At 40.5% G+C, this 23,380-nt stretch overlaps 1 protein-coding gene across 1 annotated transcript in view; it reads left to right on the top strand.

Annotated features, from left to right (window-relative positions):
• The window catches only part of ATF6 (activating transcription factor 6), a gene marked incomplete at its 5' end in the record, with an annotated part of 82,235 nt that overhangs the window by 10,022 nt on the left and 48,833 nt on the right, over positions 1-23,380 (top strand). Inside the window, 6 exons of the mRNA XM_082484032.1 lie at positions 3,918-4,103; positions 4,531-4,622; positions 16,721-16,858; positions 18,713-18,832; positions 19,757-19,859; positions 21,072-21,136. Coding sequence (XP_082340158.1) covers positions 3,918-4,103; positions 4,531-4,622; positions 16,721-16,858; positions 18,713-18,832; positions 19,757-19,859; positions 21,072-21,136 — 704 coding nt within the window. The remainder of the gene's footprint in view (positions 1-3,917; positions 4,104-4,530; positions 4,623-16,720; positions 16,859-18,712; positions 18,833-19,756; positions 19,860-21,071; positions 21,137-23,380) is intronic.

Here is a 23,380-nt window from a genome sequence, read left to right as displayed (position 1 = left end):
CTGCAGGATAAAAAGAAACACTGCAGGACTTTCTTTTGGGCTTAGGAGGGATAAACTGTTAGCTTAACACTCGGCCCTTCCAATGGATTAGACTGAGATTGGCTGATAGCAAGCTGTATGTGTGAGGCCCTAAACTGTGCTTGTCTGGATGGCACACGTTTGCTTGCCAGCCTCGGGGAAGTGCCAGGCTTTCAGCGCGGTCACTCTTCACCAGGAAACCAGTGAAGAACTTTCCACTAGGAAATTAGATAAAAGAAACGCTGGCTAACAAGCCGCTCTTCCGGTTGAAGGAAAGAGGCTCTTAACTAAAAAAGCAGATTGCCTTTCCTGTTGCGGTTAAGTGATATGAGGACATAAACGGTAGGTGTGTGAGGGAATCCAGTTTAGTTGTGTCCTTACAGGGCCTTTCTCTCATGTTTCCACTCTGTAGTGACAGAGGATTTAATTCTGCCTCCCAGTTCTGTTGATTAAAAACAAAAATTGAAAATTTAGAAAAAATTAAATTACGCAAAATTACTTCAACATAAGTGTGGATTTATATTAAGGAATCCTGTTTTCTGTGCTGTAGTCAAGTTGTGTTCTGTTGAGTTAGAGGCAAGAAAACCCAGATCTTTCGTAAGAACAGAGAAAACGCATAGGTTTTGTATTCCCGCATTTGAGATGCATCTTCAAAGACAGCACCTTTCATAAGCTGAGGTAAGAAGCCAGCCAACGTAAAGTTGAAATAATTTGTACTTTCAGCTCTTTGTTAACTTTCCCAGTGTGTGTACCAAAAACTGGAGTGTGAGAGACATTCTTACCCCTTGTACTAGAAATACAGCTTACGTTGGAATGGAGGTTGAATTTTTCTCAGAACTGAGTTTTCTTTGGAAGACTAAATTGAGGTAGCAGTGTTTATTTGTAAAGTGCATGACTCTGTAAAGACTCTGAAGATAGAGGACAATCTGCATCTAGTTAGTATTGTTTGAAGCAAGTTTTTGCAATGAACCTTGTGCTTCTCCATATTTACAACATCTTTTTTGTGTGTGTGTTAGTGGTGGTATAGTTTTTAAAGCTAGGAAGCGAAAGCTACATCACTGATTAATGTTTGACTTTAATGCTAATGTTTTCCCTTTATGGTCTGTGCTTCCTGAGAACTAGAAGTTACTGTCTTGAGTTGTAAATTAATACAATACAGCCTACAAAGAGGAAGGCTTTAAAAGAAGTTAGCAGAGGTGTTTTCTACATTTAATCTTTGTTCAGCACTTGTACAAAGCAACGTTGCTCAAGCAGTCTGACATTATAACTCCCTTCTAGCTATCAAAATGCTCAAGGGGCATGTTTTTCTTGATGCCAAGCCAGCTATGTGATGCTTAGTGCCGTACTGCTTCCAGGTTCAAGCATTGTTGCACAGTTTAACACATACAACTCTTCCAGTTTCCTGCATCCTATTTAGATAGGATCAAGTGTACGGTTGTAGCTTATTCCCCAAGAAAAGCCAGGCAAGCACTAGAGGCTTCACCAAGGACCTTAAACTTTTTTAGGGTTTGTCAATAAAAACAAAATAACTCAATGACACAAATGGTTTGGTTTCATTTAAGCAGGCTTAAGAAATGAGTGGAAGTGAAACTGGTGTGGCATAGAGTAAAATGTAGTTATTGCACGGAGTACCTTGAATCAGACTGGGGAGAGCTGCTGTTCCTGACAGCATTTGGAGAACACCGAGTAAAGGAGGGCAGTCTAGATATATACCATCTGAAACGTGGCTGGTAGTGTCTGAAACAGCAATAGGTGTACGTTAGGATGTACTCTTAGTGTACAAGCACTGCACTGGTGCTTTAAGTCCGTGTTTTCTCCAGGGAACCAGGTAGATTTGCAAGAGGTTCCAGACACTTAGTCAAAAGCTGTCCACTAGTGAATCAATGCAAACAATTTGGTCTTCTCTGTTTGACTTCATGATGCAAAACCTCTTTTTAAAAGAGGAATGTAATTACTTGTGTGGAATATCACACAACTCAAGCCAAAGCTGCTGCATGAACTCATTCCTTATTATTTCATCTCTGGATAGTTGAAGTGATCCTGGCCCTAAATTGGTGTGTTCTATACACTGCAGTCCTTGGCTAGGCTGAATCTTTTATTTTCCAAAATTTTTATATGTCTGCAGAAGTTTTCTTATGTTAAGTATTGTAGTACTTAAAAAATTCAAGACAAAGCTTAGTGTTAATGAAAATATGTTAAAATCTTTTCCTTCTCCACTCTCTGCTAAAGAGAGAAACTGGAGTAAGTACAAACAGCTTCACTTTCACAGACTTTTGTTGGTGGCAGCAGACTAGACATATAATAAATGATCTTTACAGAAAACAATTAGATCAACGTGGAGACAGTCCAAAACGTTAATGCACTGTAACGTGTTTTTTTTAGTCTTTGTCACCAGACTGCAGTATCATGAAGAAGAATGACTTCTTCAAACAGCCTGTAGCCAATTTTTCTTGCAGACACCAAAGCCCTAGAGCAATATATTGTCTGTGTGCGGGTATATACAGGGAGAGAGCGAGAAAGCTATGGTTAAGGTTCTTTAAGCAGCCAGACCTTAACCGGAGCACACTGTTTGAGTTCATTAATTTTACTGTTCTGTGACTTGTTTATTTTTTCCTAGACTGATACTTCTAGAATAGTTCTCATCTTTTTTCTTTAGCATTCATGCTCGAATAGATACAGGTTATTCCAGTGCATGTGTTGGTAGGTACTGAAGGATATTCAGATCTGCGTAAGATACGGCATTCAGTTCTCTTTCAACGTAAATATCATTAAGGCACATCCTGTTGTAGCTAATGGTGTGATGGAAGTCTTCTGTTTTTAATAAAAACAGAGTTGCTGTTGCTAATCTGTGAGGGAAAGGAAATCAACAGGGTAGTGTTTAAACTTAGGATTTCAAGTCATTTTGTACAGCTCTGCAGTATCGATCATCATTACCCTTGTCAGCAGCAAGATGCTTTCATTCTAGGTCTTCCCACTCACTGCAAACCACAAAATGAGTAAGTGGTAAGAGATGATAGCCTATTCCTGCTTGGGGAAAAAAAAATCAGTGCCATCAAGATGGGGATGGGGTTACTTTGAACTGTCCTGGTCTGGGCTTCCAGACTGAATGCCTGCTAGTGGTTGGAGTGAATTACGCGCCCTCCTGGAGTATATTTGCTGGTTTAGCTTCATCCAGAAGGAATCCAGTTTGTGTGCTCTAGCAGAGACTGTTCTATGATGTGAACCAAAGCATATTAAGTGGGACAATCAGGAAACATGCATCAAGGCCACAGTCCTGATCTGAATTAAAATGCTAGTACAGATGCACCCAGCGACTGCATTTAAACTGCCATGTAAGTGCTTGATACACATAGAATGTGCAATCTGAGGTCAGCAACAGTATTCAAACTCTCAAAAACTATATTATAGAGCTGGAAAAGGTACAGAAACAGGTGTAATCAGTGTGGAAATGGTTTCTATGCACAGCAGACTAAAAAAATGTAGGGCTTTCCAGCTAAGAAAACAGGTGACTAATTGTAGGCTATAGAATGGGGTATGGTAAAGTGAAGGTGAAATACATCCTTGCTACATTGCAAACCTGTAGATATGTATTTTCTGTCTTTGTGATTTGATTGATCAAATCAAACTGCTGGTCAAGTATACATTGTGTCCCCTACACGTAGAAGGTTGAGAATGCAGGAGAAAACAGAGACAGCGCAGGACCTGTTTCTTCATTACCTGTGAGCTACAACTCTTGGATTCCTAGTTGCCTCTGTGCTGAACATTTCAGCTCTTTCAAAGCAGAGTGCAGGAAGCTATCTATGCAGGCTTTTGACAAAATAGAGGAGCAGAAATTATGCATGAAATAAAGGCACTTTTAATTTGCAGATCATTAACAAGCCTTTGTATTGTCTGTCCAGGTCAATGTCTTGAGAAGGCAGCAGCGCATGATCAAAAACCGGGAGTCAGCCTTTCAGTCACGGAAGAAAAAGAAAGAATACATGTTGGGACTGGAGGCGAGGCTGGAGGCAGCCTTATTGGAGAATGAGAAACTGAAGAAAGAAAACAGCACACTGAAGAGGCAGCTGGATGAAGTAGTGTTAGAGGTAAGAGATTGTGGGGAAGATCTGACTTTTTATATAAAGGCAGTTGCTCAGGTGGAAGGCACTTGAACAGAATCATGGAAATGTTGACTGGAAGACCTTTGGGGGTTTCTGGCCCAGCCTCCCACTCCAAGCAGGACTTCCACCAACTCTAGGTCAGGACAGCTCTCGCATTACCTAGTTGACTTTTAATTCTTTATTTTGTGGTGCTTCTGAAGATTTCACTGAGAAGATAGACTGGATAGAAGCTGAATATAATGTACAAACAAAAGAGTTTTATTTTTAAGTAGTCCTGGTATGTATTCATACGTAATTAGGTGAATATAAATCTAAAAAGCAAGTGTAATTTGGTGCATTTAGCTTCTGACATAGCCTTGTGTGTCTCTGCCCCTTTTTTATTGTGCATCTTCTGTTTTTTTTTCCTGTCTAGAACCAGAAGCTCAAAGTATCATCTCCAAAGAGAAGGACCTTGTGTGTGATGGTGATACTGGCTTTCATAATGTTGAATTATGGTCCATTGAGGTAAGCTGTCTGGGAATTCCTCTTTGCATAGCAAGTTTGCTGTCCTGTGATTTTTGTTTGAATCTTTAATACAGGCAGCGGTGTGTTTTAAAGCCTTGAGCTTGAAACATGACTTCAGTCCTTTACTCCCCTCCTGCACAGGGGAAGACTCATCTGTATAATGGTTCCTCTTTTGGAATCCTTCTGGCAACAAGAGCTAGATCTTGTACTTTTAGTTTCTCTTAGCTTGGCATTTTGTTAGTCAGTGCAGCATATAGCAATTTGTCTGCTCCAGTTACACCTGAAGAGATTAAAGAGCTGTGTTTAGAATCCTTTTAGGAAAAAAAAGTCACAGATTTTGAGAGCTCATATGCTTGTTTACACATGTGCTAATGTCAATAGCTATGAGTTTAAGCTGCTTCTAGTGCTCAGTGCAGGGAATCCCACTGTTTGTTCCAGTGCTTTGCAGTCCTGACTAGAAGCAATCTTCCTTATTACAGCGTAAGCCTTATATTGTCTTCTAGATCTGGTGAAGACGTCCTTCCCTCTCCTTAATTAGTTGAAGTGGTAATCAAAAACTTCTCTTGTTCGAACTGTGTCAGTGGGACATGCGAACCAGAGAGCCTGAAGGAAATGCTGCATTACTTCCCATACATTTTAGAAAGAAATCTGTGGAAGAGAGGAGACTAAAAAGTAGTATTTCTTGTACATATCTCTCTATTTAACCTGGCTGTGGAACATAAAGACCTTTTTGTATGAAGCTGTTCACTTTTTCAAAAGGGAAGGATATTTCAATAGGTTCCCAGTCAGCCATGTCTCCATTTATCCTCAAAACCCCAGTCCAATTAAAGGAATGGGATGGGATAAATCTGGAAAAAGACTTTGTTTCTGACTATGATAAAATTTTACAATGTTGGTGTTTGTATTTTTAATAAAATAAAATTTGCTAAAGCTGATATTACTTTTGAAGTATTTGCACTTTCTGCAAATGCTGTTTATCTCAGGCAGTGAAATACAGCTGATAACTTCACATTGATATGGATGATTTAAGGTAGACTATTCCTTAGTGTATTTAGGGTTTATATTTGGATTTTTGACCATCAGGCAGAAAAATCAGCTTCCAGATACTAAGCAATTGATTTGTACATCCTGTCTGCAGTTGCAAACATTACCACTCACTTGAGAGACACTTGGTGAGAATTAACAGAACCAGTAATCTTTGTAAAGCTGAGAGAAATTTTAGTTGCCTCCACATTAGAGTGAGGAGTTGAAGTGCATGAAGCTCTTGTTAGTTTTGAGAGGCTTGGAAACATACGGAAGATGGGTGGGAAGTCTTTTAACCACAGTGCTCTAAAGTTCCTGCGTCGGCTTCTCTACTCCCAGGAACGGGTAAGGTGTTGAGCTTTATGGCAAGAAACTGCTGTCAAAGTAGTCTGAAAGTTCAGTTTGTGTTTGTATCTCTGCAACAATCGGTAACTATAGAAGTGTTACAGGGTTAATTTCTTGACCTGTCTGATGTTTACTAAAGTAGATAAGGCAAAAAGAAATTCCTGGGAGTCTGGCTGCTCCTGGCCAGGATAGCAGCTGAGCATGCCAGTGTAATTGCTGTGCCTTAACTAGGTGGTCTGCATCAGTGTTGGATTTAGGCAGTGAAGAGAAATGTAATTGGAAATTTGCAAGGGATTACTTGTATCTTTCTGCCTTCCCCCCCCCCCCCCCAGCAGAATCAATGCTTGCACTGCGATTAAAATACTAAACTGTATCAAGGTGGTGTTGAATGTTGATTGTGCAATTCCATTTGGAAGGCCCCGAATGTGGGATACACAAACCATTACTTAAGGTTTCACTCCTCCCATGCACATTTTCTTCCTTTTATAGAAGTGTCACTGAATACTAGCCCCATTAACGTGATAATCGTGATTGCTCTTCTGCTTAGGCCCTAATGACAGAAGCTTCCAATACACGTGATGTTTTTCAGCCCCTGCAACTTCTTACAGAAATAATTATTTTGTTACAATATCTATGCTAGCTTGTAGTTCAGCAGAAGTGCTTTATTCCCCCAAGTTAGCTAACTGTGGAGTAGGTAATTTCTATGCAGTGGTCAACTGGAGAGAAACATGATTTGAAACTTTGTGACAGCATTGCCATTTCTTCTAGGTAAGAAATCATTTCACTTTGCACAGCTGTAGGGAGGTGTGACAGCGTTCAGGCACAGGACGTTTTTATTCCGGCATATTAGCAGTGAATATTTTATTATTTAAAACCAATGAACCATACAAAGAGAGACATCCAAAAAAAGCAGAATCGTGGGAAATTCACCCCCTAAATTCTGTAGCAGGCTTTGAAATTCCCTTAGCTGGCCTTACAGTAAGATGCTTCTCAGATTCTTAATTGGAAGTGATAGGATTCGTTGAAGGCTGGAGTTAAAACAAAAGGACAGATATATAGGTGTCTTTAGTTGCCTATTTCTGTCGAATCAGAGAAGGCAGGGAAGCAATCAAGTTGTTTTGGGACAGGGATGTGAAGCTGAAGGAGAGGCAGTCCTGCAAACCCTTTGTGACTTGCAGCACAGTCAGTAGAGGTGCAATGTTTGAGTACTTGGCATCCCACAAAAAAAACCCCAAACCATCTGGATGGTTGGCTGGGTAGTTAGTTCTGTGTTTTCTTCTGCATTAATGGATGTGGGTTGCACTAACTCTGGTTCACACATATTTTTTTTTTATTGATCTTATGTCTTTTTGACTGTGTATGTAAGTGGTGAGATGTTTGATGTTTCATGGAGGATTCTGAGGCTGTGCTGTTCTGTTGTTTTTAAGATTATGGGAAGCAGTCCAGGATGTGGCAGCCCTTGGCAAACAAGCTTAGCAGATAAAATTATTCTGCTCACACGTTTTTTCCTGCTGACAAATATACTATATGTATGGGTAATCTGTAACACTGAACTTGGGGAAAATGAGAGTGGGGCCGAAAGTCTGGTAGGGAAGCTGGTGTATTGACCCAAGCAAACTGTCTGAAAATATTGGCGGGAAAGTCTAGTCCAGTCTGCTTAATTGCCAAGAAGCTTTTCAGAACATCCTTCAGTCTTGGACATGGCACCATGTTATCTCTGAGAAAAGAATGTAAGTTGAATTAAATATAAATTGAATATAAATGTGAATTGAATACTTTCTAGTCGTGAAAGTGGCTTGTATAGAGTTTATAGTAACTCTGCATTATATTGTACTGTTTTTCTAAACTCTTTTGGGTTTGTTGATATTTTGTATAGAAAACTGAAACTTTCAGTTATTAAAAGGAGAAGTAATTTAGCAGGAATTCTATTAGTGTAAATTTCTATTTTATCTACTTGCTTTATACTAGAAGAAAGGTGCCCAGGAATTTCCCATCTGTGTGTCAGTGAACTATTCTCTAATCTTTGTGAATTGTTTGGATTTGGATTTAACGTCTATAAAACTTCCTTTTATTATTATTTAAGAATGATTGGTGAGGTGTATGAAGGGAAAAGGGAACGTTTTGATTCAGTGCCTTGCCCCAGTCTTACATACCATGAGGTGTAAGACAGGAATTGGCATCCCACAGTATTTGCACAGAAGGTAGTGAGCACACAAACCTTGGCATGCAGCAGGGTTGGGGGCTGGAACCACGACATCTGGAGGCAGGTACCTGTGGGAGAGCAGCATCTCCTGCCTTTGTGCTGGCCTTCTGTGAGAGCTGGTGTCAGTCAGCACGGCTGTGTTCTCATGGCATGGCACTCCTGAAAGATTGCCAACTTTGGGCATTAAGAAACATGTAATTAGCTGTGCATTTTTTTTATCGCTTACAACATGAAATCTGAAAATTTTCAAACTATTACAGTTCCTAGATGCCTTTTATTTTTCCTGTTTAATTTCCACATCTGTGTTAGACTGTGCCTGGGTAGTAACCAGATCTGAAAATGTGTTAAACAAGCACAAATAGTGCTGAAACAAATGGAAAACAAGCACATGTTCTAGTCTAAACAATCCATGTATTTATTTTGGGAATGTTTTTCTTCCCTGTTCCCATTTGAATATAAATTGTCTTGTGTGTGTTTGTGGGTTTTTTTTAACGCAAGTCCTACATGTGATAGTAAAATATTTGCAGGAAAGTAACCCAACAGATGTATAAAAAGTAGAGAAGAGAGAATAATCACAGAAGATGCAAAATGTAAATTTTCTGCACCTCTGCTTCTTGGGGCAGTAGCAGCAAAGCATGTAAGCCAGGTACTTGCTAGTGGCGCTGGCATATTTTCTTGGCTATGAAAAAAGTTCAACCAGTTATTTTTTCCCCACTAATCAGTCTGCTCAAGCTTACATGGTGGTCGTCATCTAACAACAGAGCATTTGTAAAGATGTCAGCCAGCCAGAATGTCCTAACTACCATTTCAGATATTTAGTAGACAGAAAACAAAGAAAAATATGAAGTCGGAGAGCAGAAAGGCAGATCTGCGAAGAGACTGGAACAGGGGGTTTGAGAAGGTGGTGTGAATTTTTTATTTTTTATTTTTTTTTATTAATACTGTTTTTTCTTACAAGTTGGCCATCTCTGTATGGCTGGAACCCCTTTCAAACTGGAAAACAGACTTGATGATGTAACCAAAAATTCTTTAAGCTGTATTTGTGGTGGAGGATGACTGAGGTTGTGATTGATGGAGCTAAGTAAAGCTGCTGCTTAAAAATCTCTTGTGTCCTGTTGACCTACAGCAGCTGTGCTAGAATTGCTGGCCTTTTGTAGAGACTTCATTGCAGTTCCTCTCTAGAGTGTCCTGATGGGTTTTCCTCTACTTTCCAGGACTGTCCTGGAAACTGAATAATCTATGAAAAATGTAGATCCACAGAGCAATCTGTAAATAAAGGCACCAGCCTGCATAGCTGAGAACTGTGATTTGTCTACTATTGTCGTAGACTGCAACAAATGAAGAAGCAGTGATTTTTTGAATCCTGAAAGACTTAGGGGTGTGTCTCATTTTTTAGATTAGTAATACAAACATTAGGGGGGAAAAAAAAAAAAAAAAAAAAACAGAAGTGGTAAGATTAATCATCTTTTACCAAGAATAAGAAAGCCACCCAAGGTTTGTTCAGCTGCATGCTACCACAATCTGCTGCTTGTAAGGATGAAGTATGCAAAACCCAAGTCTTTCACCAGCACCCAGATTAGCATCCCACCTAGTCAGCAGGCTGCTAGTCAGTACTGATGTAGCCAGCTGAGTTTTTGGAGCACACATGATTTGGGCTGCTGAAAGCACCATCCGTTGAGCACACCTATATTGGTGTCAGCATGGTTTGGAGACCTTACTCAAGCTGAGCAATCTTGAGTTGGTATGTGGGACAGCAGGATTATTCTGAGGTTTGGTGTATTCGGCAGTGTTTTTGTGCAAGTTTGCTATTGTTTGAGCTTTAATGCTGGACTCCTTGATTAAACAAACAGACTCATCTTATAGCAAGCAGGAGCCTAGGGAGACCTTGGTGGTGGGTTGTCAAAAAAGTAAAGAAATTTTGTAGTTCCTTTAAAGGGAGAATTAGCTGTGTGGGCAAAGGAGCTGATCTTGTTACCCTAACATCACGTGCAGCAAGTGTTGTGTTGCTGCAGGGATGTTTGAGCTGCATGTTGTGTGCTCAGGTTTGTCAGTGCATATCTCACCCGCAGCAGCCAGTCCTGGGCTAAGGTCTCGGTATGGTCTGGATCTCGCCACTGTGCTGCCCTAGCAGGTGACCTCAGTCATGAGATCAAGCAGTGTCATGGCGGGCTTGAAAAAACACCAAATTTCTTCTTGAGTAGTATGTGCTAAGTAAACTGAAGCAATGTGTCTGACACCTGCCTAAAATGAAGGGCAATGACTAGCAACTGAAACACAGTATTTATTTTTTTTCCCTATTTCCTTAACAATTCTTCCTGATTGCGTGTGTGCTCGTTCCACACTCCATTCCAGTGTGAAGTCTGGCAGGTTACTTGAAACCACTGATGGCTTGCAGTGTGATGGAGGAGGAACTCCCCAGCCAGGTTCCTTGCTTGGCTGTTGCCACCTTCCAACTCAGCCTGATCTGGAAGTGATGCTGAACTGTGAGCATTAAACACTGTACCTGTGGCCCACGATTTCCTTCAGCTGCAGGTTGGGTAGTGTTGTCTAAACTTCCGCTCACTGCTTAAAGCATCTCTAAAAGATGTTCTGAGAACAGAAAACCACAATCGTGATCTATACAACAGGGTGAATTTCTTACTCTCAGTTCATCCAATCCTGGTCTTTTTTGCACTCAGTGAAGGATAGAAAAGGATTGCCTCTCTGCTTTTTGCAAGCCTCAACAGCGTTCCATATATCTTCAGGAGGTTAATAGACTTAAATGTGATGTATACCTGAAGTATGCTAACATACATACAAATGATGACAGTCAAAGAGCTATTAATTTCTTACACACCAGTAGAGAGGAACCGGTGACACGTGAAAACTATTAGATGAGTACAAGAGGTGTCCAACAGTGCCATGTTAGCCAGCTCTTTCTGGGTGCCAAGGGAATACGGAGCCCTCCGAGTATTTTAGCTAAACCAGCAGAAACTCCAGAAGACATTTATGGCTCTTGACACTTCTAATACGGGAAACTTCCTTTAATGTTTGTGACACTGAAAGAATATGTTTCAATGCTGAGTTGAGTGTACATTTGCATTGATGATGGCCCAAAGCTAGAAAAACTGCTTCTGTAGCACACCTTTGGTCTTGTGTTATAGTTTCTCCTTGAAGAGAGGGAGAGAAATCAAGAGGAAAAGGACAGGTTGAGTCATTTGTATTTGGGCTCCCCTTTCCCAACTTGATGGGTTGGTGCTTGAATAAAATTGAATACCCTTGATTTTCTTACAGATTACAGCTGCAGGAGCAGGAAGTGATTCCTTCCTCCTTCCTTTACTGATCACAGCCCCATGTTCATCTGGCAGGGTTTTGCCTTGGCCTGGCTGTGCTCACTTGCCTTGTCCTGCTGGTGCAGTTGCTGAGCCTGCACAGAATGCCAGATGCACTCGCTGACAACTTACCCTTTTCTCCCTGTGTTCATCTGCCAGGCTGAGAGTGAAATACGGAATGTTTTTGCCCTGCATGAATGTTGTGCTTGAGACTGCTTGCCTCAGGCCTGCCCAGGCTTTGACAATAAAGGTCAGCCCACTTCCAAATAACTGTATATAGTTTTCTAAGCATAATAAATGCTCTGGGTGTCGATAGTTAGAATCATAGAATGGTTTAGGTTGGAAGAAACCTTAAAGATCATCTGGTTCCAACCCCCCTGCCATGGCCAGGGACACCCTCCACTAGACCAGGTTGCTCAAAACCCCATCCGGCCTGGCCTTGAACACCTCCAGGGATGGAGCATCCACAACTTCCCTTGGCAACCTGTTCCAGTGCTTCACCACCCTCATAGTGAAAAATTTCTTCCTAATATCTAATTTAAATCTACCCTCTTCCAGTTTGAAGCCATTGCCCCTCACCCTGTCACTACATTTTCACTTGCTTTTGTTCTTTCTTTTCTAACAGCTTTATTAAAAAAAAAAATAAAGTAAAACACAAGAAAAAAACACAGAGATTGTCCCTGCAGTTTGGGTTGTCTTCCTCATCCTCCCTAGCAGAGGAAAGAGGCAGGGCTCCTCTTACTTGCAGAGGGTAGCTCTGGAGCAGCCTGGCAGAAGAAGGTAGTGCCTTGCTGTCAGCAGATGGTGCCCTCATCAGGAATAAGAAATGAGAAATACTTTCCAGAGAGTGTTTGGCACTGCAGCAGCCTTGTCTGGAATCAGTTAAGAAGAGGACAAGGTCCTCGGTTGGTGTCTCCTTGCAATGTCAACTTTAGCCCATTGGAAACATCCCAGCTTGTATTCAGAGATGGTTCTGTCCCCAGAAAACTCTTTGTTATGATATCACTATTGGCTTTCACGTACAAATTACTGTACAACTTAAATGTCAGTATTCAAAACTTGAAATCCACAGGGTTTGTTCAGCCAGAAGTACAAACGAAATTTAGTTTGGGCTCCTGGCAAGACTTGCTTTCATATTTATCAAACAGACATTCAAACCAAAGCAGTAAAAATACAGCTAAAATATCAGGTGCCATTGAATGCCTGGAAGAACCATGACAGGAGTGCTGCTTTTCTTTCCCTCCTATAATCAAATTTATCTACACTTCAGAACAAACAACTGTATGAAGTATTTAGAGGTTTGTTCTTTTTTCCCTTGGATCTGGTTTTGCATCTTAAACAATCTGATAGCTCAGCCAGCTTGGATAGGGTGTTTGTGCTTGTGTGAAAACCCTTTAATGCTCGTGGTATCTGAGATGTCCAAACGCAGGCTGGATAGGCACCTGGGGTGTGTAAGTGTGGCCAAACAGAAAAGGTTCCATCATCCAAATTCTGACTGGTCGTCTTTTCCAGTAATGCCATTTCTCGGCTTCAGTCTTCCTTGACTTTTAATGTGGGGCAGTAACTTGATACCTGCAAATAGTAGGACTTGCTCAGGGCAGATATGCCAAAGTGCTCTTTCTTTTACAAATTCTGATCTTATAGCCCAAGAGAATGAAAAAAATGTCCATGCTTTTACCATCTGATGGGTTAAAACTTTTTTTTTAAGCAGCTATTGATATCTTAGCTGAAAATACTGTTTTTTCAGAAGCTTTTTTCCCTCTGAATGGGATCATCTCCCTTTCTTTTTCACTGTTTCTAGCCTCTTCTACCTAATGTTTTAAAATGCTCATTATTGACTTCCTCTTCAGTATCAAGGTGTTGGGATCTGCTCTGTAGACCCTTCCTGGTCCAGCCTGTATTGTTGCTGTTCAGCCTAGCACTTATAAAGCTCAGTATGCCTCAGGTGGGCAGGCGTTTCCAGGTGTAGCTCTGCAGGAAAGGTCAGTCCTTCTTCCCAGCTGCTAAAGGGATTCCTTGGTCCTAAGTCATGCTTTTTCCCCCGTGCCAATTTGAGATGTCAAAGGAGGAATATTTCTCATATCCTGTGTCACCCTCACTACTTGGCAAAGAAAGGTATTTGAGAATGGGAAGTCAGTGGATATAAACTGTTACCTACATGTCCTCTCCTATCTATTACCTGAAGATGGAGCCCTATTTACAGACAAACTCCACAAGTGACCTCTTGTGGGAGAAAGGAAGGGGAAGAAATAGTGCAACAGAACAACAACGTCTTCTATTCAGATGGGGGAAAACCTAACAAAACTCCCCAAGTAACTAGAAGGTGGAAGCACGGCAGTATTTCAAGTTGCAGTGTTTTTCCTCATCCAAAATGAAAGTTCTTTTGGTTTTGGGTCATTGCCACAAACCAAAGGAGCAAGGATGGGGAATTTTATTTTTTTTTTCTAGATGTATTTGAGACTTTGAGAAGGAAGCTTTTGATCATCTTCAAGGTACTAAAAAATTAATGGGAAAGGGGAGGCAAATATAGCCCATGTAGCTTAAGGGAGAAATTGCTGCTATCCCTGCTACAAAAGAAGCATTTTGTAGAAAACAATAATCCTGATAAAGGAAAGGGCATTGGAATAAATATCATAAATAATACCATATTTTGTCCTCAAGTTGGTGCCCGTGTTCTCAGAAGTGGGATCCATGGTTTATGCCCGTAACAATGGCGAAACATGCTCTGTTTGCCTCCTTCTTTGTCTTTTGCTGCTGAAGATATCTTCTTTCAGGCTGAAACATCCCATACTTAGCTGCTGCCAGAAGTGAAATTTTAATTTTGATGAAAAGATTAAGGTGTTTTAAGCATAAGAAGAGTAAAAATAAACATTTCCTCTCTGATAAAGCTGATACAATAAAATGAGGTGTGTGTGGTTTTGAGTGGTTGTATAGCTAAAACTAAATTACAAAAACTGAAGATTAGCTGTGATTGCAGCTTATCTTTATCCTTGATGGACTTGGTTTGGATTTCTCTACTTTTGTTCAGAGTTCAGGGTGAACTGGAGTTGCACCGTGTTGCATGTGGCACTTCACCTCAATCTTGTCACCTTGCCAAGCTGGAACCTGAAATAACAAGAATCGCCTTTGCAGAACAAGGCAAACAAGAAGGAAGAACCATCATGGAATAAAGCAGATTTGTTACAGATTAGGTTTTTGTCAGCTTTAACTAAATAATTACATGGAAAGTTTCTCTGGTTCAACGTGTCATTTTGAACAGTAAAAGGGAGAAGTAGGATAGGATGAAATGCCAGACCCCGTAGCTCCATCAACACACTGGATGGCTGATACACTTCAGGCTGTGGAAAAATGGTTTGTAGGACAGTTACAATTTTCAGTTCTTCTGATGGATATTTTTGGTTTCATGAATAAACTTCCATGTACTTTTAGCTGTCGTGGCTCCAGATTAGGTAGTATAGGGACATTTCGCAGATGAGTGACTTCCAGCAGGAACATGTGGCATCCCTTTAAGCTGTCGTCAGCCTTAGTTTTGAGCTCTGGTTCTAGGCTTGATATGCTGCCAGCTGTGCTGATGCTTTCATTGGAAGAGAAGAAACGTGATCTCATAAAATATAGTAGATAGTGGAGATTGTTTCTGTAAAATTGGATAGCCTGGTGTTGCCTGATCTATGAGGCTGTGAATAAACTATCCAGCTTTCCATGCTATGCAGTAGAAGCAATGAGACATTTGGATGCTAGTGTACATATACAGGACGGAAACTGTCTGTAAGTACTTTTCTGTCACTCGTGAAAACAGAGCCTGTAGCATTTCTGCTGCCCTGATTCTGTGCTGCTGCCTGGAAACCTGAAGGAGAGGAGGCAGTCCAAGCGACGTCAGCCTGGATCTGGGATTGCCCTGGCTCTGGCGGTTCTGCAGAATGTGACACAATTACTCACCGGGAGACCTGGGTTACTGCTAACAGGAGGACAAATGTGTTGGCAAAAGAGAGGGGATTGCTAGGCAACTATGTCTGTGTGCCTTCTGCTTAGTTGTGGAGTATTTAGTCTGCCCTCCTTGCTAGTTCTTGCCTTTCTCTGTTGTTACCATTTGTAAAAGTGATGCCATGTAACAAATAGCAAAATGAGATCTTCCCCTGCAGAGTTTGTGCTCTGCTACGCAGGAGAGGTGGGGCGTGAATTAAAACGTACTCTGTAGGCAGTGATCAACATGCATGGCAAAGATCTCACTGGCATGCTGGGGTCTTGTATTTTTGTGTTTTCACTGTGTTGCTGCTGGTGATGCTCTGCTGTTGTCAGCTAAGGTTAGGACTTGATTTTGTAAGTATACATATTTCAGGAAGCAACCACGTTTAGAAGAGTAAAGCTAGTCTCTGGAGGGGATATCTTAAAGTATTGCTTTTTTGTGCTTTCAAGATTTCTCACTTGTAAATCACCTTTCTGAACTAGGATGTAGTTGATCTCATATAGCGGTTATCTGGTCATTTTTCCAGCTCGCGTGTGAAATGCTGCTACCTTGCTTTGCGTGGAGAGCAGCGCAGGGGTTCCTATGCTACATGGCTGGCTGACTGAGCAGCCCCCAGGGGAAGGTCCTTCAGTCACTGCAAGCACAGACCAGGATGACTGTATCTGGGACCATGGCCTGCTGCTGCTATGTAGATGGGGTTGTCAGCCTTGCCAATGTTTCTAAATCCAAGTAGAATTGAACATATATAAGTTTGTGTACAGTTTTGTTAGATGCCTGGCATAATATTCCAGGCTTGCAGCTGCACAGAATTTAGTAGCTTTGTTTTTCTTACATATTGTATTCATATAAACTATGTCAATTGTGCTTTGAGGCTGATGAAAGTTAAAGTTCAGGGATACTTTGAATATAGGTAATTTTCTTATGCCTGCAGATCTAGGTTACAAACAGATTGATCTCAGTTTCATCAGGTGAGGCTTATAGAGGAATACAAAAACCAGAGCATCAAAATCCTTTGAACAATTAATACCGAAGAAGAGAACAGAATTGCTTTTGTCTCTACTAATGCTTTGAATGACAGTAATATAGTGACACAAGACATCATGTTTTTACGTTAGGTATGGCATGAACCTTATCCATGTAACATAGCAGCAGCCAGAAACTTATCCACCTGAGTATTTAACACGTTAAGTAAAGTGTCTTGCAGACCCTTTACATATGTGATGTATTTTACTATGGTTATTGTGTTTTGCAGTGTATTCGAAAAGGATCCCAATGGGGTTGATTCCACGGCGAGTTCCAGCCACCGGACCAGAAATCTTCTGGAGTTCTCAGCTAGCCAGGAGTCCAGCACAGCTCAGAAAATACCTGGGCACATCATTCCTGAGAATAGGTGAGATGAAAACCTTTAACGTATTTCAAGTGATAGAGGGCAACGGTGCTTCTTAGACCTCACTACCCTTCCATTTGCTAAACTTTTTGGCCAGTGTTATTGCTGCTTTTATAGAGCAACTGAGTTTACAAACACAGTGTTTTGAAAGCTGATCTGTCTTATTTTTTTATTATTTAACAAAGTTTACCAGGTTGCTTTTCAAATGAATATGATCTTATATCTCCAAGATTACCCAATACATAGAGCTTCAGAAGTGCACATGTGACTATGCTGTATGGTGTTAGGGACAGCATGGTGGAAGAGAGCGTATTAACAAGTGTATGTCACGGAGATTTTCATGACCTTCTTCAGTTCTTCATCTGTCTGCTTTTTTCCCTGATCTTTATTTTAGCTGGCATAGTTATGGTATTTGTCATATTATCTATCTTTTCTTACTTTTCAAGCTGGAGCATTTGTTTTCTTAGTTGCTCAAGAGAAGACTGGGGAATTTCACAATTAAGAACATACTCTGAATTTAGCACTGTACTTTTTTAGAAATCTCCAAGTCCATCCTTACGCATACCCGTTATTTAATTATATAGTTGCTTTCAAGCGTCCTAGATCTCTAGCATTCAGTGCATAAGTGAACATATAATTGTCTCCAGATTGAAGTCTGGCTAATCCAGCTCATGTTTTCCCCTTACAAGATTTATCCTATCAGATTGTCCCTTTCCAGTAGAGTATTTTGGCTGGTTGAACAAAGCCAGGCACAGATGTGCAGAAAGCCCTAATGTATTTTGCCATGCAGAAAGAACGCAATAAATCAAGAGCATTTTAAGGCTGTAGCCATGGTGAGGGCTTTGTGTCCTATGTGGCACGTTTCAGACCATGACTTATGAGACATAGTAGTAGAATGGTTCTCTTAGGAGGACATGCTAGTGCCTGTACCTCCTCCTTTTCTCTCACTCTTTCACCCTGGTTTTTTGGCAAGCTGTGAGCTCTTTGCTGCATATTCTCCTTTATCAGTTCTAGATGAAGTAAACATGAGAAGCAGACATGAAGATGGAGAGAAAGCTGGGAAAGGGAGGGGAACGTGAATAAGGCATTCATAAGCTCTTATGCCTCATTTTTCAGAAGGAAGCTGAAGTTTAGGAGCTACAAGTCTGTCAAAACCAAGAGGACTAAGGCTGTTATATTGATACCCTATCGAGAGAGGAACTTATCATAGGTATTCAGTGATAAGTAGTTAACCCCTCAGGAGGTACAGATAACCAGAAGAAAGGAATATTAGTCTTTGCTGTGTTGCTAAGAAAGCTGTGGATTTTTGTATAGCAATACATGCTCTTTTTCACTTTTTACCAAAGCCGAGCTAGCTTCTGGAGACTGTTGGAGAAGTAAATCTTCTCCACTTAGCTGTAATATAGTTTGTGGCTGCTCCGTTGTCGTATAGCTCATGGTCTTTACATCTGCATGGTTTTAGTGGCTAATAAATTTAGTATTTCTGTAGCAAATCTTGCATGGCTCTGGAATGAAAGAGAATGTTGTCTCTGCAGAGATCTCATAGTTTACATATTATGAGGAATATTTTACAGGCTGCATTTTCTTTCAATATCTGGCCAGTTTGGGAAGACGTCCAACATCTGCTAATGCTCATCTGTCTTCCCTGTGTTGAGAGCTGTTGGACCCCTTTGGGGAATTGACTGAGACCATTGGATGTTTGATAGAAATTGTTATTCACCTGTTTCAAAGGTCCCATGGGAGCAGCTGTAACCTTTGTGGGTTTGCTGATAGTAGTGCTTATTCTCTGGATTTGGTCAAAGGTTCATAAAAAACTATTTAAAGGGATTTCTTGATGTCTTTTTCTTTTTTTACCAGGTATGATCGTTCTGTATCTGATAACAAAGCACTGATGATAGTCTCGGAAGAGCCACTGTTATATATTTCACCACCCCCACCCCCCTGTCAGCCCCTGATCAACCGGACAGAGTCGCTGAGGTGAGCAAACAACCTTTTCTGAGCATTTAAGCTTTTATAAGAAGTTTACTTATAAATTGTGGGTTGGGTGAGTGCTACTGGACAGACAGCTGTGAATGATATTATTATCCATTCATAGTGTTCATCCAGTATGTGACCAGTGCCTCTGTAAGTGTCTGCACTGTCGTCTGTCTACTACCATAGAGACAGGATATCGACTTGGATCTGTGTATTCTTTTGATATTTTTAGTAATGATTTTCACTCAGTTTTCACGCTGATCATTTGGCAATAACCAAATAAAAATTTTCTGATTGCCTGGAGGTTTTTCATGACTCAAAGGAGAAATCACTTCATATGTAGAAATATTCATAGTATGGTAATCAGGTCCATCTAAAAGCCTGTTCCATCTGAAATGCATAAAAGATGATCTCCTACCCTTCAGCTTCCAATACAAGCAGACTGAACCTGACATTGCAGATGTGCTTTATTCACTGTTAGAAAACACCTAGCTCCACTTTTTCCATAGATATGTCACTAAGCTTATCTCCATTCTGCTTTGTCCATTCTTTCTCTTGGATTTATTTGCTGTATTTTAGCCTTCTTAACCAATACTTTGCCTTGACGTGATCAACTTTTGATTTAAATTTCAGTAGTCCTCCCAGTAGTTTCAGAATGACTGTTCACTGGGCAAAAGAAAGTACTGTATCTGCTTTATGTTGAAACATCCATGATCCCAATACTTTACAGATATTCCCTTATAGATTCCCTCATAAATTTGATCTTGCAATTATATTTTCTTACTCTGTCATTAAAGATAAGTTATCATAAGGTAAAAGAGTAGTAGTCTGCAGTGTCTTTATAGCGGCTAGTTAAACTGTTTTCTAAAATTAAAAAATTCTGCCACTGTTCTTTGAAACATCTGTTAATGCTGTGGGTTTTTCTAGGCTGAATCATGAACTTCGAGGATGGGTTCATAGACATGAAGTGGAACGAACAAGGTCTAGAAGGTTGTCAAATAACCAACAGCAGAAAGCACGGGTTATGCAGGTAGGCAGGTTTATACTTGTGAGTGAATAGCATGACAAGATAATTTCAGACAACTTAACAAAATACTCTCTTTTACTTGTCTACGCTTGTCATTATAGAAAAAAGTAGCCATGGTCCCTGTAATTAGGGTACCCAACACTTCCCATTTTAAATTGTTGGGTTTGGTTGATTATTATGTTGTTAGAGTTCTTCCATTCCTGCTCTTGGATTCAGGCTGGACATTCTTAATTTTTTTTAGCAGTCATCAAAATATGTTCAGAGTTTTCTAAAATAAAATCAATAGTTAACCTTTTTATGGCTTCTCTATAAGTCTATGGATAGGCATATGGATAAGGCATATGGATAAGGATAAGCAATTGGTTAATGGAGAGAAATACAACCTACAGCACATTCATCTGGCTCATTGTTAAGGGGCACGGCTGATTGGTTTTGTTGAAATATTTCTATTTCATTTTTTCATATTTTTGCTAGAGGGATATGGTTTTGGTAAGACTACAGAATTAAGATATTTGTGCTCATATTTCCCATTTTTTAAAATCCCTTTCATCTACCTGGCATACCGATGCCATGTAATTAAGGGTGTAATTAAGACCATGAATTTTTAAAGTGTTTCATTTGATTAAGAGCTAATAACAGCTTTAAAAGGAATTAAAATTAACAATGTGGGAAATACTGCGCTTTTATACAGAAAAAATATTGGATATTAAGCTTCAGATTCTTCTCGCTGGTGTCCAAAGAAGAATGGTAGAACATTTAAGTAGGGCAAGTTTGAGTGCTTCTAGTGTTTCAAACACCAGAAGTGTGTTATGGGTCGTATATTTTGGCAGAGGTACAAAGTGGACATGACCTCAGAAGAATTCTGCAAATCTGATATGAGTGGTAACAAGTTTTGCAGTTGGGTGACACAACATGTGCAACTATTGTGTATGGTGTCGGCCTCCCTTCTTTGTCTCTGAATTTGTGACTTCAAATTTGGCTGTGTTAAAACACTTGCATTTTTGCAGTTCCAGCTTGATTGCTGGCCATTTCAGTTAGTCATGTTTCGCCAGTGGAAAAATGCCCTTTTATTGTGCAGGGCACTGATTAACTTCTGCAGCCCATTATATATTCGCTTTCTGCTACAGATGCGCATCATATTTTATGTAGTGCTAAACCAAGGAAATGCTTATTGTTTTCACTTTGTGTCATCTTCTAATTTTCTTCCTTTTTCAGAGCTCCCTCAGTGAGAAGGCAGATTCCCAGCTAATGGCCATGCCTTACACAGACACCAGCCTCAGGTAAGGCAGAACAACACCTTTGTTATTGCTTTGTACTTAATAACCTATTTTTTCACCAACAGGTGGTAAAAAAATGCCGGTTTCCACCTTGTTGGGATTCTTAAGCCAGGTGCTAGCTACTTTTATTGGCATAATTTCTGTCCCTTAGCAAATAACTGCTTCTAATGATTTAAACTACACTTAAAGGGACCCCTTTATCACAGCTCTGCCCTTCTGGGGTCTTTCTACCAAGGATTCTTGAGATCTTTACTTTGTTCTGCAGAGTCCCTTCCTAAACAGATTTGAATCTTTTGGGAAAAAAAAGAGGGAACTCTCTTGAGACTATCTGGGGGAACATCATTAGTTTATAAGAAGGTTTCACAGGGACACGAGTCTGGTAAGAGAAAGGTTTCTCTGTCTTCAATAATAGAACCATTATAGCTAGCACCAAATTATTATGACAAAGTTAAAGTATCATTACATCCTATTTGCATGGTTTGTCTTCATCTCCCAATTTTCTCTATTGATTATTAGAATACACTAATCCAGAGTTTCATGATGCCCCCTGCCTGCCCCCTGCCATACCTATCCTGTCCCTCTTCCCTGGCGACAGGAAGAACTGGAGAGAAAAACTTAAGGAAACGGTACTTCTCTCTCCTGGAATCTCTGTGACACTGTTTAAAACGTTCTCTGCTTTGAAGTGCCAAAGAGGAGTATAAGAGTAAAATGTAGTATAAAGGGGACTTCTTGTTGAGAAGAACACCTGAAATGTTGCAGTTGAAAGTAACAGCTGTGGCTCTTCTGTTTGCATTGCCGCTTTGAAAGCAGGATCAGCCTGGGAGAAAATAGCAAGCTGCAGGCAAATGTTATGGAAACCAGGCTGCCAAATTTTGATATATCTTAGAAGAAAAAAAGGAAAAAGCTTTTTTAGTTCTACAGACAGATGAAGGGTACCTGTTTTAATTGAAGATGGGACGAACAAACCTAATGGCATAAGGCAGTTTAACATACATGCTTGCATTACTCTTAAAAAAAAAAAAATCTGGATTGTTAGAAACAGCCTGCAACATCATACAGCTCTTCATGGAATAGTCTGCTGTGCTCAGAAGGAAGTGAGATTTTTTTTTTTTCAGATGAATGATTTTTAAATGAACAGGACCAGTGAGTCATTGCAGCTGCGTGCTGTGACTGTCCTGGAACTGCTAAGAACATAGAACAGACTTCCAGTTCCTCCCAGAGCCATCAGCTATTAGATGCTCCATGGAATCATGGAATCACAGAGTAGTTTAGGTTGTGAAGGACCTCTAGAGATCTGTAGTCCAACCTCCTACTCAGAGGAGGTTTAACTTCAGGTTTACTGTGTCTGTTAGAAAAGACTGTCTCCATCTCCATTGTAATCTCCATTAGGAAGCTGAGGATTGCACTTAGACACCCCGCCTCAGCCTCCTCTTCTCCAGGCTGAACAAGCCCAGTTCCTTCTCTTTCCTGTTTCTCCTTGTCCATCCTGTGCTCCAGGCCCTGACTGTAATGCAGCCCAGTATGCAGTTGCCCTCCAGATGCCCTGCTGGCTCTCATTCAGCTTGCCTGCCAGTACCCCGGGTCCTTTCTGCAGCACTTGTGCCTCGTCGATGGGGCAGACAAGAAAGATGCTATTTATTCAGTTTTGTCATTGATGCTACCCCTGTGGAGTATACAGTCAAGGAGTTTAATTTTTAGTACCTGTGCTGTGACTGGAAATTGAGTGACCTTTACCTTCTAGAACATCCTTGTTGGTGACCTGGATACATGAACAGGAGGACATCAGCAGGATCTAGATTTACCTTTGTAGCACTGATGATACCAACTTTGTCATAGAATCATAGAGTCATCTAGGTTGGAAGGGACCTTTAAGATCATCGAGTCCAACCATTAACCTAACACTGCCAAAACCACCACTAAACTATGTCCGGAAGCACCATGGTCTATCCATCTTTTAAATACCTCCAGGAATAGTTATGTTGGTCCTGGATTTCAAAAGAAAATTGATGAATTGAAAAGTATTGCAGTGAAGTCGGAGCAGAGGAGGAAGACAAAAATTAAGATGATTTCAAGAAAATCATTAAAACCTCTAAGCTCTCTATAGTCTATTTCGCTTTCTTCAGAGGTAATTTTGCTGAGGTTTTCTGCAAGTGTGTGTTTAGGGCTTCAGATATCAAACTGGGCCTCTCCAGTTATTTTCCTGTTTCTAAATTTTTGCGTTATTAAAATTGTGGTTCATGATGCATG

Source organism: Vanellus vanellus, assembly GCF_965231255.1.
Source record: "Vanellus vanellus genome assembly, chromosome: 5".
NCBI lineage: Eukaryota > Metazoa > Chordata > Aves > Charadriiformes > Charadriidae > Vanellus > Vanellus vanellus.
Note: the sequence above shows the minus strand (reverse complement) of the source record. Positions and strands in the feature narration are given on the sequence as shown.